Raw genomic sequence first — 16,265 nt, 5'->3', positions numbered from 1 at the left:
AAATTCTTACAGTGCTAATGAAACATGGGGGGGATGGACTAATTTAGCTGAGCTTTTAGTAAAGTGCATTAGAATCTGGGCTTAATGTGTTATAACGCAGGATTTGACCATGTGCTAAGCCCAGATGTAGCTAAGCAACCTTTGGGGCATTCCATCTATTTTTTTTATTGCAGGATGAGTTAATAATAGAGGTGAGGTAGCTGCAGAGAGTTAGGGCCCCTTTGACAAAGCCACAGTAGTAATCCCCCCCCCCCCCGTCCAATGCACTGAAGTCCATAAGAACTGAATGGGCTCTGATGCTTTTGCTGCAGGAGAATCGCTACCACAGCTTTGTCATAGGGGCTCTTAATGTGGGCAGTGGTGTAGTAAGGGGGGGGCGAAGGGGATGGTCCACCCTGGGCGGCAAGTTGGTGGGGGCAACAGCACCCCTCTAAAATCTCCCCCCCACACACACTTTTCCTCTTACAATTTGCACGCCCCCTTCCCTTCTCCATACCTCTAGTTGTTCACCGCCGTGAGTAACAACTTCAACGTGTTTCTCGCAACTGTGTCAGCTCTCCCACTGATGTCACTTCCGGGTGCCGCACATAGGAAGTGATGTCAGAGGGAGAACCTCCGAGGGGTCGCAAGGAGCACGTTGAAATTGTTACTCACGGCGGTGAACCAGGTATGGAGGTAGGGAAGGGGGGCGGGAAGTGGGAGCATTATTTAGGAGGCGCTTAGTGGTTCCATATTAACTATGCAGTAGGTAGTTGGATCAAAGTAAGTGTAATGTATTAGCTTCCATACCCACTGCTTCCATACCCACTCTTCAACCATGCCACAACGCTGAAAAAAAAATTCTAAAATATTCTGGAACATGAAGCTTAAAGCACAGACACAGCAAAACTGTCACAAAATACCTCAACATGGCCACATGGTAGCTTCTTGTTGCGTACTGGAGCATCAATCACATTGGCCCACGCTAAAAACCTCTAGCGTTAGTATACTGCCTCAATGTTCAATATCCAGCAGTTTGCAATCTAAAAATACATCAGCTCAGGTATAGGATCTTTATTTCATAGATAGGATAAACCTAACTTTCATTTACCTCGAGGTCATACATATATCTCAAAATGATCTACTCATAACATAACATACCAGACCAGACATTTTACTTCTATACTGCAAATTTCAGTTAGGATTCAATGCGGTTTACAACAAGATTAAGAACAAGACATGAACATTGAATGAAGGATAGGAGGTAGGCTCCTGAGATTTCGTTATAGGTCCAAGGAGAAAAGGTGGGTCTTAAGTTTCTTTTTGAAGGTGTGATATTGGCATGGTTGTCATAGGTGGAGAACTAATTAAGACAAGAAGGAATTAAGACAAGAAATAGCGGGCACAATCCAGCATGTTTGCAACCTTTCCTTGAAAACTGGAGAGGTACCAGAGGACTGGAAATTGGCGAATGTCACACCTATCTTCAAGAAGGGATCAAGGGGTGACCCCGGGAACTACAGGCCGGTGAGCCTGACTTCAATTATAGGGAAGATGGTGGAAGCTATGATCAAGGACGGCATTTGCGAACACATCGAGAGGAATGGCCTACTGAGAACTAGCCAGCACGGATTCTGTAAGGGAAGGTCGTGCCTAACGAACCTTCTGTACTTCTTTGAGGGAATAAGCAGTCGGGTGGACAATGGGGAACCCATAGACATCATTTACCTCGATTTTCAAAAGGCTTTCGACAAGGTGCCACATGAAAGGCTGCTTAGGAAGCTGTGGAACCACGGGGTGGGAGGGGATGTGCACAGATGGATCAAGCACTGGTTGTCGGGTAGACTGCAGAGGGTCGGAGTGAAGGGCCAATATTCTGACTGGCGGGGAGTCACGAGCGGTGTGCCACAGGGATCGGTGCTGGGGCCCTTACTCTTCAATATATTTATCAATGACCTGGAAAAGGAGGCGAAGTGCGAGGTTATAAAATTTGCAGACGATACTAAACTGTGCGGCAGAGTTAGGTCCAGGGAAGAGTGTGAGGACCTGCAAAGGGACCTGGACAAGCTGGAAGACTGGGCAAACAAATGGCAAATGTGCTTTAACGTGGAAAAATGCAAGGTCATGCATATAGGGAAAAAGAACCCGTTATTCAACTACAAATTGGGGGGGGCATTGTTGGGAGATAGCAGACTAGAGAGAGACTTGGGTGTGCTGGTGGATGCATCACTGAAGCCATCTGCACAGTGCGCAGCGGCCTCTAAAAAAGCCAACAGGATGCTGGGCATCATAAAGAGGGGCATAACAACCAGGACGCGGGAAGTCATCATGCCATTGTATCGAGCGATGGTGCGTCCACATCTGGAATACTGCGTTCAGTATTGGTCGCCGCACCTCAAGAAAGACATGGCGGTACTTGAGAGAGTCCAAAGGAGAGCAACGAAACTGGTAAAAGGGCTGGAACACTGCCCATACGCTGAGAGGTTGGATAGGCTGGGGCTCTTCTCTCTGGAAAAAAGGAGGCTCAGGGGAGATATGATAGAGACCTTCAAGATCATGAGGGGCATAGAGAGGGTGGATAGGGACAGATTCTTCAGACTGAGGGGGACAACAGGTATGAGGGGGCATTCGGAGAAACTGAAGGGAGATAGGTTCAAAACAAATGCAAGGAAGTTTTTTTTCACCCAAAGGGTCGTGAACACTTGGAATGCGCTACCGGAGGAAGTGATCAGGCAGAGTACGGTACATGGATTCAAACAGGGATTGGCTGGATTCCTGAGGGATAAAGGGATCGTGGGATACTGAGAGAGGTGCTGGGATGTAACACAAGTATAGAAAGCTAATCAGGTAATAAGTATAGAAAGCCAACCAGGTCGTGCATGGGCAAGACCAGAGGGTGAGGACTTTGATGGGAAGATAGGACTTAAATGAGAAACCAAGGTGGAAAGGGGCCCCTTCTGGTGATTCAGACAGGTCGTGACCTGTTTGGGCCGCCGCGGGAGCGGACTGCTGGGCAGGATGGACCTATGGTCTGACCCGGCGGAGGCACTGCTTATGTTCTTATGTTCTTATGTCCTGCAGCTATCCTAGTAGATCTTTAAAGACCCATCCTCCTGCAAATTAAAAACAGACAAAAAAAAAAAAAGAATGTCTTTAAAACTATTTTAAATTTTCTTCAATTCTCTTCCTTTCTTATTACAGCTGGTAAAGCATTCCACAATTGAGGAGCTAAACAAAAAAAGGCTGTTTCTAGTGGAGGCCCATTTTACTGGATTCCATATTAGAAGTTAGATCCAGTTATAGGACTTTGGAGTTATTGTGGATAATACAGTACATTGAAATCTTTAGCTCTGGAGCTGTGATTTAAAAAAAAGTATACAAAGTATCAGGAATTATTTGACAAGGAAGGAAAAATAAAACTGAGACTATCATAATACGTACCTTAATACAAAGCCATAGTGCAAGTCTGGTCACCCCTTCTTTAAAATGATTATAGAAGAATGAGAACAGGTACAGAAAGCGTGACTAGAATGATAAAGAAGATAGCATGGCTCCTTTCAAAAAAAGGGTAGAAACATAGAAACATGAAGGCAGATAAAGGCCAAATGGCCCATCCAGCCTGCCCCTTCACTGCATCCATTATAGCCTCCTCTCCCTAAGAGATCCCACATGCCTGACCCACATTCTCTTGAACTCAGACACAGTCTTTGTCTCTACTACCTCTACCGGGAGACTATTCAACGCATCTACCACCCTTTCTGTATAAAAGTACACTTCCCCCTCTGAATCCGTGGTTTCAGCATCCGCGGATTCGGTTATTCGCAATTTTTTTTTTTTTTGGGAGGGGGGGAATGCTTTGTTTCGGACCTTCCCTGCCTTTCTCCCGCCTTCCCCCCGGCATCCCGGCCTTACCTGGTGGTCTAGTGGGCTTTCAGGGCAGGAGCGATCTTCCTACACTCCTGCCCCGTGCAGATCACCAGAGCAAGAGACTATGGGAGTTCACGGCAACCATTTCCTATTGGCGATCTGCACGGGGCAGGAGCGTAGGAAGATCGCTCCTGTCCCGAAAGCCTGCTAGACCACCAGGTAAGGCCGGCACAGGTTGCCCAGCCCAGAGAGGAACGATCTTCGCTCTGCCCGGTCCGACACCAAAGCGGGAAAAGAGGAGACCGAAGCACCCACACTGGCCCCTGCAAACACGCAACACTCACGGAAGGAGGGGATCGGAGGCAGAGACCACCAGGTAAAGTCTGGAGGTGGGTCAGAGCTGGCACAAAGCTATTCACAATTTTTCAGACTTCACGGTCCGACTCTGCCCCTAACCCCCGCGAGGTTCATAGACAACGGCGCAAAAGACAAAAGCGTGCGCCAACAATTGAGCGCAGCGCACGCCGCCGCGCCGCTCTAAATGACAGTTTTTAGGGGCTCCGATGGGGGTTTTTGTTGGGGAACCCCCCCCAGTTTACTTAATAGACATCGCTCCGGCGTTATGGGGGGTTTGGGGGGTTGTAACCCTCCACATTTTACTGTAAACTGAACTTTTTCCCTAAAAACAGGGAAAAAGTAAAGTTTTCAGTAAAATGTGGGGGGTTACAACCCCCCCACCCCCCACAACACCCCCACAACGCGGCACAATGTCTATTAAGTAAAGTGGGGGGGTTCCCCCCCACGCCCCCCTGTCGGAGCGCTAAAAACAGTAATTTAGAGCGGCATGGCGGCGCGCGCTGCGCTCAATTGTCTGGGCGCGCCTTTGTCCCATCGCGCTTTTGACCTGACACCCCCTTGCGAATACCAAGGGAGAAGTGTATTTCCTTAGATTACTCCTGAGCCTCTTAAACTCCATCCTATGTCTTCTCATTCAAGAGCTTTCCTTTCATGAGATTTGCCTCATGCGCATTTATGCCACATAGGTATTTAAACGTCTCTATCATATCTACCCTCCTCCTACCTTTTCTCCAAAATATATATTCGCCCAGATTCTCTAACCAGCACCGAAGTCGGTAGCCGCCTTAAAAGCGGCAGCTGATTGCGTGTCAGTCACATGATGTGCGTGTTACAGAATTAAGCATCAAAAATCTAAATAGTCCAGGACTTGCCATCAGCTGATCGTAGCAGGGGAATCCCTGATCAGCTGAGCCAGCAGGACATAAAAAGACTTGAAGTAGTCCAGAGGAAGGCGACGAAAATGGTAGGAGGTTTGTGCCAGAAGACGTATGAGGAGAGACTGGAAGCCCTGAATATATATACCCTACAGCACAGTTCTTCAACTGCCAGTCCGCGGACCGGTGCCGGTCCGCAGAAAATTCCTGCCGGTCCGCACAGAACCGGTGAGATCAACATCTTCAATTTCCTGCCGGTCCACGCAGGACCGGCAAGATCGAGGAGCGCAGGGCCGGAGAGATAATGGGGAGCCTCAGACTGTGCTTTCTTCCCTCCCAGCGGCTCTCCTTACAAGCGCAGCGATTCAGGAAGGAAGCCTTGGAGCTTTTGCTAAGTCGGGCCGCCTCTGATGATACAACTTCCACTTTCCTCAGAGGTGGTGTGACCCAACAAAGGACCCAAGGCTGCCTTACTGAATCGCAGCGCTGGCAAGTAAGGAGAGTTGCTGGGAGGGGAGAAAGCTGCTGGGCATGGTGAAAAAAAAAAAGGGACAGCTGTTACTGGACCTGGAGAGGGAGGAGAGATGCTTCTGGTAGGGGAGGAGGGAAAGGAGTCTGGGAAGCTGCTGGGCAAGGGGAAAAAGGGACAGCTGCTACTGGACCTGGAGAGGGAGAAGGCGAGATGCTGCTGGGTGGGGAGGAGGGAAAGGAGTCTGGGAAGCTGCTGGGCAAGGGGAAAAAAGGGACAGCTGCTACTGGACCTGGAGGGAGGGAGAAGGAGAGATGCTGCTGAGAGGGGAGGAGGGAAAGGAAAGGGAAGAGAGTTACTGCTGGACAGGGGGCGGAGGGAAGGGAGAAGAAAAAAGGAAGGAAACAGCTTGCAGGGAGATTAAAGGAGGGGAAGGGGAGAGACAGGAATGAGATGGGAAGGGGGGTCAGCAGAGAAATTGAGAGGGACAAAGATGCTAGATCTGGTGTAGGAGAGATAAAAATGAAGAGAGCAGTGAAGCTGGAATGAATCGTGTAAAAAGGAGAGAGGGGCATAGGCTGGATGGAAAGGGGAGGAGGGCATAGAAAGAAGACAAATACCATATGGAAGGGGGAGAGGTCAGACAGTAGATGGAAAGGGCAGATGCTGGATTGAAGAGACAGAGAAGGCAGACGCTGGAAGGAAGAGAGTGAAAAGAAGATGAAAGCAGAAGCCAGAGACAACAAAAGGTAGAAACAAATAATTTTATTTCTATTTTGTGATTAGAATATATCAAATTTGAAATATATATCCTGCTAGAGCTGGTGTTAGACATAACTGGGGACTGCAAAGTCCAGGCAGTGGCTTAGGGCTCTCTCTGACCAGGGGGGCAGTTGCCCTAGTTGCACTCCCCTAACCCTATTCCTGCTATGTGTGACTGCGGTATTCTGTTAGCATGATATTTCTGTGTAGCATTCTGTAATAATTTGGCTTATTCAGTTTTCTTGATAGTAGAGTGGATATATGTGAAGGGGAGGGGAGACAGGGTTTTGTTGATCCTTGCTCTGTATTATTTGTATTTATAAAATGACAATTGTACAGAATATTGTTTCTTTTTATACTTTAATAAAATACATTCAGTATACAATCATAACTGAGGCTTGTGCGGATGGGATCAGATGGTTTGTGAGGACCGAGCTCGCGGAAACGGGGTTTTTAAATTTCAGTCCTAGTAGCTTGCCGGTCCACAAAATAATTTTTTTTCCCGCCGGTCCATAGGTGTAAAAAGGTTGAAGAACACTGCCCTAGAGGAAAGAAGGGACAGGGGAGATATGATTCAGACGTTCAAATACTTCAAAGGTATTAACATAGAACAAAATCTATTCCAGAGAAAGGAAAATGGTAAAACCAGAGGGAATCATTTGAGGCTGAGAGGTGGTAGATTCAAGAGTAATATTAGGAAATTCTTCTTTACAGAGAGGGTAGTTGATACATGGAATGCGCTCCTGAGGGAGGTGGTGGAGAAGAAGACAGTGACAGAGTTCAAACATGCGTGGGATGAACACAGAGGATCTCTAATCAGAAAATAATGGATATACATTGAAGAAACTAAGGCCAGTACTGAGCAGGCTTGCACAGTCTGTATCCCTTATAGGGACATTCAGTTGAGGACGGGCTGTGGAGGGTTTCAATAGCTGGGTTGGTTAAGATGGGATGGAGGGAGCTTTGATGGAGACTCCAGTAGATGGAACCTAAGCACACTACTGGGCAGGGCTCTGGGTTTCTGGCCCAGAAATATCTAAGAATAAGGACCATTTAAACTAAATCAATTTATGGAGCATGTATGGTTGGGCAGACAGGATGGATCACTTGGGTATTTATCTGTCATCATTTACTACTATGTTACTATGTATATGCAAATTTATCTCATGCATATTCCTTGTATATATCCTGAACACCTGACTAGGACTAGGTTGAGAGCCAGTGTTTTAGATCACCACCTCTTCTGGCAGTGAATGAAGAAGAATAAGTTTCCCTATTAGGACCTGCTGGGGTGAACTGGACAATGTTTCAGACAGGATACTGGGCTCCATGGATCATTAATAAGAACCAGCATGGCGCTTCTTATCTTCATATTAATCATTACATTCACTGTGTTTAAAACATAATAGGCTCAATATTCAGCCAGCAGTGATCAGACTTTTGCTGACTGCAGTCGTCACTGAACCCGAAAATTCAGTGCCGGGCCATGTCCAAGCACTGGCACTAAATTTCTACTTTTACAAGCCGCCTAGCACATAGCCAGTTAAGTTAGAGTTACCCTATGGCTCCAGAAAAAGGAGGTCAGGTTGAGAAATCCGAGTTTTACTTCCCTTGCTTTCAATGGAAGTAAAACTCAGATGTCTCAATCCGTCTTCCTTACTTCCATTGCTTTCAATGGAAGTAAAACTCAGATATCTTAATCCGTCTTCCTTACTTCCATTGCTTTCAATGGAAGTAAAACTCAGATGTCTCAATCCGTCTTCCTTACTTCCATTGCTTTCAGTGGAAGTAAAGTCCAGATGTCTCAATCTGTCCTCCTTTTCCTGCAGCCATAGGGTAACCCTAGGTTAAGTGCAATATTCAGCTTTTAACCAGCTTGGGTTACTGCATAAAGGGCCTCTTTTACAAAGTTGTGGTAGCAATTCTCCAGTGGCAAATGTACCAAAGCCCATAGGAATTGAATGGACTTTGGTGCATTTGCCAAGGGGGAATTGCTACCACGGCTTTGTAAAAGGGGCCCAAAGATAGGACTGGTTTTTATGTGGTCCTATTTATGTGATTAACCTGGTTGGTTAAGTTCTAAATATCAGCATTAAGTTCTAAAAAATTTATTTCGTTCAATAAAAAATGTTTCACCTTGTCTCCTTTATGTTTTGTTTCTTTGTATTACTTTTAAAACTGGACTAACACAGCTACCACACTATTTTACTCAAATATCAGCACTTAACTGGCCATGTGCTGACTTCACCCAGAATGCACCCTAAAATATCTAGTTAAGTGCCACTGGAAATGAACAATTAGTCAGATACAGCACTTAAGCACACCTACTGCAATAGAGCATTTGCGAAATCAATAATTGCATATGCAATTGTTGAAAGTCTAATAACCTGTGATGTGGGCTAGTTGGAATTTTCAAATTGTATAATTGTGGCAGTTTCTTTATGGCTATATCTCACTTAAAAGAAGAAAATAAAAAGAAACCAATGAGAGACATTCAACATCATTTTAATTTCTCAGAGAGGAAGACTGAGCTTTTAGCTAATTGCAAGACAACTGTACCTTTTCCTGAAGAAAAGAAAAGAAAAAAAAAAAAAAAGAAACTCTTTGCCCAAACTGGTAAATATAACTGATTTGTACACTTGCAGTGAAGAATGTAAAATAATCTAGAATTCGTAGCATAAGGGGCAGGTCTATTAGTATCTACCCATTTCTATTCTCTATCTTTCCTCCAATGGAGTCCATCCTGCAAACAGGTAGCATTTCTGGGCCGGCCCCCACCCCCCAAACCACCAAAAACCAACTATCACTTAAAGGAGCCGTTGCTGAAACCATAATTAAGCAATTTTCTTCATTAAGCTTGCTACGAAGGGACCACCTTTATATTCCCAGTCATTGTCAGGAAGAGTTCAACGAGTAAATCAGGTTCCTTGAGCTGGCAACGGAGCGCCTCCCACCAAGTCTCATCCACACGGCGAGGCACGAGAAAAGCTTTGTATTCGTGCGTGTAGCGCGGGCGGGGGGGAACAGGCACCCGCGTACCTTTGGAACCTGTTGGAAAGCGGCCCAGCCCCGGCCCGGAAGACCAGCGCGGGTCTGCGAGGAAGGAAACGTTTCCGTGATGCGCCGCAGGCCGGGGGTCCTGGAAGACGCCCGGGATTTCTACATCCGGCCGCAAAGGTAGTCGCCGGGACTCGCTGCTCCTGCGGGAAACGGATCGGCGCCGGAAGGCCCTGGGCGCTGAGAACTAAGTAGTCGTCAGTTGCAAACACCGCAGGGGCTTTTCCCTAGCGGAAACCAGCCAATAAATCCCGTTTTACGGTTGAATTTTTCAATTAAAGATGGGCTAGGGGGAAAAAGAGCGCTTGATGGTTGTGATGGTGGAGCTCGGTGCAGGCTGACCACGGGAGCTATTGTACTCGCATGCACAATAAGATCGGTAATCTCTAAAAAAAATGGGGGGGGGGGGGGTCGCTTGCCAAAGAAAAACTGTCAGATGTACATAATTGCAGTTGGTGCTCTTTGCAATTTAATCTGACTTGAATGATAACGCCATCGATACCCTCCTTATCCCAACACCACTACCATCACCATCCTTAGCAGTTTAAACAGGGGACATGGAAGGCACAAAACACTCTTTGTTTTGCAGCAAATGAACCTGCAGAAACATCGTGATCTAGCATTATAGATTCCCGAGTGCAATGACTCTGCAACTTCCAACATGCATTTGTTGCACATGAAATCCTGCAAAACAAGAAGCAAATATGATGTGTGCATTTGTATCCCAAACGTTTGTTTTTTGACTTATCCCCTTTATCTCCTCCCCCCCCCTTAGCATGTTTGTCTTGCAGTTCCTTACATGAAGTATTTATTTCACAGAGGACTAATACTGATTGATTAAAATTGATTCTTTCTCTCTCTCCTTAGTTCTGAGAAGCATCCGGCATGGTGAAACCTGAGGAGGACAATCGGAGCAGAGATCCTGAAGCAGAAGGTGCAGTGGGAGGTTGTAAAGTAGTTGGAGCACAGAATGGAGTGAAGCCAAAGGCTGACACCTCAGCTATGGAGAGACGGCGGGAGCAGTCCCCTCTGCTGCACTTGGATCTCTTTAATTTTGATTGCCCGGAAGCCGAGGGAAGCCGCTATGTGCTCACCAGCCCCCGGTCTCTGGAAGCCTGTGCCAGGTGTGTGGTCAAACCTGTGGAGCTTCTTCCTCGGAACCTGAATGACCTGGTGAAAGAAGCCCCTGGCAGGTCCATGAGGGTGGCAGCTGGTCTCTATGAGGCCTATGAGATAGACAGACAGAGGAAACTGCAGCTCTGCCGAGACGAAAGAGAAAGGATTATCCGGGAGGAAAAGAGGAGGCTTTTCAGTCCTCTGACAAGCAGTTTGCCTTCCTCCCCTGCCAATAAAATCACCCTGAAGTCGGCTGCCAATGGCACCTCGCAGTCTCCAAGGACCAAAAGCCATTCCCTGGACTCCTTACAAAAAAGAAAGAATGGCACTCTTACTGCCTCCTCCTCAGAATCGGGGGCTTCTTCTTACAGTACAGACAGTACTAAGCAAAAATGGGCCCAAACCAGCCCCAGGACTAAGACCATAGACACCATGAATTCCATAATTGGTCGAAGTTTCAGTCTGGGTGATCTGAGTCATTCTCCTCAAACTACCAAGAAAGTGGAGAAAATCGTAAAAGAAGTGAAAAAGAAAGGTGTTAAGGAGCTGCCAGAGAGGGATCGGAAAATAGCTGCTCTTATGATAGCCAAGCACCAGGAGGAGACCATCCTTAAAGAACAGAGGTACATGGCACATATTCAGTGGGACACCCTGAGACAAAAAGCTGAGTTAAGGAAAGAGCAAGAAGAGAAGGAGAAGCAGAGAGCTCTTCTTCAGAGTCAAAAGATGTGGGAGACCCGGATCAGCAAAAGGCAATTCCGTGTAACTCAGGAGCAGATGGATGTTGTCACAATGAAACAGAAGCAGTGTCTGCTGATAGAGGAAAGGTGGAGGGAACAAGCAGAGAAGCAAGAAAGGATGAGGCGACAGAAGTTGGAGCAAGCCAAACGGGAAGAAAAACACAAGAAAATGCATCAAGAGCACAACCTGAAAGCAAAGGAGGAGTACAAGAGGGAGACTTTGGAGCGGGATGTGCATCTTCTATGTGAAAAACTGACCTCGGCGGAACAGAAGAAGCTGGACAAGGAATTGCAAATGCAGAAGGAGAAAAGACTGCTCAATCAAGTGGAGAAACTGAAGCATGAGGCCATGGTGAAAGAGATCGATAAACAAGAAAACCTGGAGTCTGAGATGCTAAAGAAGTCCCTGGAGCTCAGTTTCAGCAAAGCCCAGGGGAACTTTGAGCAGCTCTTGGAGAAGAGAAACCTGGAATTGAAGGAGAAGGCCAAAAGAGAAGAGATCCAAATCCAGAGGGCGAGGATGATGGTGGAGAAGAAGGAGAAAGAGCAGAAGGAACATTTGGAGGCCTTGGCGAAAGCTGCGGAGAAGAAGATTCAGCATGCAGCCGAGGTTGCTGAGGAGGTAGTGCAGCAGAAAGTACGCAAGGCAGTCCAGAGCAGGCTGGAAAAAGAGAAGATGCAGAAGGTGAACAAGCAAAAGGTAGAGCAATACGAGGCACTCAAGCGCAAGGAACTTCTCATGTCCATTGAAAAGAAACTGGAACGTAGTGAACAGATCTTCAGGGAGAAGAAAAACGTTCTGGACAGTGCAAGGTCTGTTGCCCGAGCTTCCTTTCACGTCCGGGACAAGGTGCGGGAGGAGACAAACGTGCGCACTTTTGATAAGATGGCCTTTGAAGCAGTGCCACCGTGGATAAAAAATAAAAGCTGTCGGTACATTTCTGTAGAATTTGTGTTGATTTTTATTTATTTTCTTTCTTTCTTTCTTTCTTTTATAAGAAAGGCCCACATTGGCAGCTAATTTTTGGATTTCTGAACTATAGCTTATTTTCAGATTGGTATAATGCATAAATGAAACAAAAGCTGTTTAACAAAATGTCTTTATAATCAAGGTGAATAAGTCATGAAATAAGACTTAATATACAATAGTTTACTAACTGAGCATCCTCTCTTCCTTCTGTGTTGCATTTGACATTTTTAATGGATTTTAATGCAGGTGGTTGGATAACAAATGGTAGTGATTTTACATAATGGAATAAGGCCTTAATTTCTGAACCATCTTCCTGCCCCAGAGAAGCTGAGGAAAATAATTTCCACTTTTTGAGTGTTACCTGCTCTGCTGACTTTTAAGAGCTATTCTGACATCTTTGACTGACTTTCTTTGAAACTATGATTATTTCTCCTTGCATTTATGTGAATACTTCAATTTGCTTGTAAATTTCTTTGGTATTTTGCTCTCTGTGTGGTCTGGTGCCAAGGCCCTCTTCAGGTTCTAAATCTCAGCCAAAAATGAAGAGGAGACCATCCATATGGCTCAGGCCCTGCACTTAGGTATTGGTCAAAGAGAAGGGGAGAGCCAGTCCCCAAATTACTCAATCTGGAGAGCAAAATGTATGTAGATCAGCTGTAATGACTTTCCCTTTTTATAATGTAGAACATTTTTCATCAGATCAGATGGGAGCACAGCAGCCGCTAAGGCTGTGTTTTGTTAAATCTGCTTTCTTAACTAAACATGAACTCCAGAAGTAGCAAGAGTCTGGGCTAGAATTACTAAAAGACACTAATGCGTTAGCATGGGCAAGCATGTCTGAACATGTGTTATTAGCAGGTCCCATTTTATGCAGTGGGATCTATTTACTAATGTGTTCATGGCTTTGTCGCACTAAGGGCCCCTTTTACCAAGCCACGGTAACATTTCTGCAGCAAATGCACCAAAGCACAATCAGTTCTTATGGGCTTTGGTGGATTTGCCACAGAAGCAATACTACTGTGGCTTTGTAAAAGGAACGCTGTAGTGCATTTTAGTAAATCTTTTCTAGAATTAGCAAATGGAGATAGAATCCCCTCCTGAGAAGTGTAGTAACTGCAGGTTTAACTGAAATAGTTAAGGCAACTTAGACATTAGGATACACAGCAAAATTAAGATAAAGCCTATATCATTTTATATGCCACCTTTCTGTTGTATAAAAAAAGAGGTTTATGTATTATATAGTAGGTTCACACAATCTAAAATTTCATACAAATTTATTGTGGGAATGCCAAAAACCTGACTGGGCCATGGCTCCCTTGGGACAGCAGCTGTCCACCTCCAACACAACAGATCCTCACGGAGATGGAAGAGGTGGTTCCCTTCATCACAGCATAGCTTACCCTGCCTAATTTGAAAATACTTTAAAAACTGAAGCTGTTTTTCCTCCACCGCCTTTAAACTGGTTTCAAATGTGGTGACAGAATTGGAGATGGTGCTAGACTAGGATGTATGGGTTTAGGACTCACTTAGAAAAACAAAATCCTTCAAAAGTGTGCCCCGTCTTCCCCTCATGTATCCTGCAAGTTTTGGAAAGGGATGCTACTCCATCACCAGTATGGGGGTAATGAGTGGTATCTAGTAACAAAGGGGCCCTTTTATTAAACTAGCGCAAAAAGTGGCCTTAATGTGCCCTTACATGGGTTTTCCCATGCATTCTAAGGCTATTTTTTTACCACAGCTGTAAAACAGCCAATTTTCTATTTTTCATATTTCCTGCACAGAATAGTTATCTAGCAGGACTGAACAGTTACTCTGCTGTTTGATATTACTTACTTCTGAACAGAGCTTCCAGGTTTTTTTAAACAGGGACACATTTTTGCGTAGGTTTTTATTTTTAGCAAGTACATGTGATACTTGTAAAGCCATTTTTTAGGAGCTTTATAAAACTTTTTTTTTTTTTTTTTTTTTAAATTATTGCAGTATTGTCTTTTGTCCAGCTCCTTTTCTGCACACCCCTGCTTTTGGAGCCGACATCTGGGTTGGTGGAAGCAGGCCAAACATTCAGGTTTTTACACTTAAATCATTTATTATTTTTAACAGTTTCAAAGCTTGCTTTTCTTTTCTGTGGGGGTGGGGATAGAAAACAGGTTTCATAAGTAACTATTTACTGGCACCTGGAAACTTCAAAGCATCTCTTCAGCCCACATTGTCTGCAGGGTTGTGCTGTGTGCTATGCATCCTTGAAAAGAGAAAAATGTCTTTATAATAAAAGGTTGTGTGCCCTACTATCTTCTGCTATTTTGGAACTTTTTCCCCTTTGGTTGCCATGCAGGTGGCTTCCTGGTAACCTCCTGAGGGGATCCGGAAGGTTCGCCCCCCACATTTCGCCCCCAGCAATTCGCCCCTCACATTTCGCCCCCCACATTTCGCCCCCAGGTATGTTTCGCCCCCACACATTTCGCCCCCCGGATGTTTCGCCCCCACACATTTCGCCCCCGCACATTTCGCCCCCGCACATTTCGCCCCTGAGCGTTGGATTATGTGTACTGCACATTTCGCCCCTGAGCGTTCCTCCGTTCTCTCTCTCTCACTCTAACTTTGTCTCCCTTCCCACCTCCCCTTTCTGGTCTGAGTCATTCTTTTCCTCTCTTTATCTTTCCCCTACCCCACCCCCAATTGTAGGTCCAGCATCTGTTCCTTCCCAGCAGCGGCCGCCGATCCTGACAATCCCACTGCCTCTTACCCTCACTTACCCGAAGCAGTAGTGGCAGCCTGTGAGCAGAGGCAGTGCCGTAAACAGGCTGCTTTCGGCCAGCCCTGGCAGGGCCTTTCCTCTGCCATGTTAGTCCTGACAACACCCACTCCCTCCCTCTGGCCCCCGAAACTAGGTTGTGCTTGTGGTGATGCCTCTTCACCCCGTGCTGCTTCCTCGACCCAGGAGAGGGGGACAGCGGCGGGGTCGGGGGAGACGGGGCTGGGGACGGAGACCCCTCTTCCTGCTCCAGCATAGGCACCGATTCCCTCTGGAGCCCGCCCCGGCGGCAGCACCGCCGTCCATGGCAGGCTGCCAAGCGGGCACTCGCAGGCGGAGCAGCAGCCGCCGCCGCCGCCTTCAGGACAGGGAGCACACGATCACCATTTCCCTCCCCCCCTCAGCCCCGACAAAGCACACAAGAAAGCCCCCACCCCACCGGGGATCGCGGAGGGGCCCAGGCAGTGAAACAGGTGATGTTCCCTTTCGGCGGACCTGCGGCTCGTCGGAGGCGCGCGGCGTACGCTCGCGGGACGCTGTCTCGCTCTGGCCCAAGCCCCGATCCCCCTTCATGTTCTAGCGGATCGCGGACGAGAAAGGGGAAAGCCCGGGGGCGGGGCCAGACTTCGACTCCCTCCCCCCCTTGGCTTCGCTCGCGCACACCAGCAGCTGGACTGAGGGCCCGTGAGGTAAGGATTTGCGCGGGAGGGGGGGGGGGGTGATGAGCATTTCACTTTCGAAAAGTCAGGCGCGCTCCGAGTCAGGCGCGCTCCGAGACGGATTTCTTTTTCCCCTCAAAGGCAGGGGCGAAATGTGTGGGGGCAAAACATCCGGGGGGCGAAATGTGTGGGGGCGAAACTTCCGGGGGCGAAACATACCTGGGGGGCGAAATGTGAGGGGCGAATTGCTGGGGGCGAAATGTGGGGGGCGAAACTTCCGTGAACCCCTCCTGAGCCTATCAGGGAGCAGTGTGCTCCCTGATTGGCTCAGCTTGAGGCAGGGATGATACGCAATAAGGAAGCTGTCAGGTGGCTAGTAGTTCACTCCAAGCTCCACATTATAGAGAAACAGTTTTACAATGAAAGGCTACTTTCTTTTGCAGGTCTGTAAAGAAGGGGCATGTGCAGGGAGTATTTTAGATACCCAGTTGGCTTCAATGGAGTACAACTTTTTAATTACAATCCTTTTAGCCACTGCAGTAAATCAGGGGGAAAACTTTTCCATGATTACTGTGCACAGATGTACTGTCATTTTGTAATTAGTGCTGGGAATGTGACAAATAACTATTTTTATAGAATCTACTGCATGCACAACTTGCAAT

At 46.8% G+C, this 16,265-nt stretch overlaps 1 protein-coding gene across 4 annotated transcripts in view; it reads left to right on the top strand.

Moving 5' to 3' along the window:
* Window positions 1–14,087, top strand: part of CCDC177 (coiled-coil domain containing 177) — a 64,042-nt gene extending 49,955 nt beyond the window's left edge. The window contains exons 1-2 of one of the 4 annotated variants that reach the window (XM_033952353.1): window positions 9,086–9,285; window positions 10,234–14,087. In XM_033952353.1, coding sequence (XP_033808244.1) covers window positions 10,252–12,243 — 1,992 coding nt within the window. In that variant the 5' untranslated portion in view covers window positions 9,086–9,285; window positions 10,234–10,251 and the 3' untranslated portion in view covers window positions 12,244–14,087. Of the gene's footprint in view, window positions 1–9,085; window positions 9,487–9,606; window positions 9,746–10,233 lie in introns of those variants that run through there. The other 3 variants (XM_033952352.1, XM_033952354.1, XM_033952355.1) reach the window with 3 other exon arrangements.
* The last annotated feature ends 2,178 nt before the right edge of the window (window positions 14,088–16,265 follow it).

This window comes from Geotrypetes seraphini, chromosome 7 (genome assembly GCF_902459505.1).
Source record: "Geotrypetes seraphini chromosome 7, aGeoSer1.1, whole genome shotgun sequence".
Lineage (NCBI taxonomy): Eukaryota > Metazoa > Chordata > Amphibia > Gymnophiona > Dermophiidae > Geotrypetes > Geotrypetes seraphini.
This window is presented reverse-complemented; position numbering and strand designations above follow the sequence as displayed.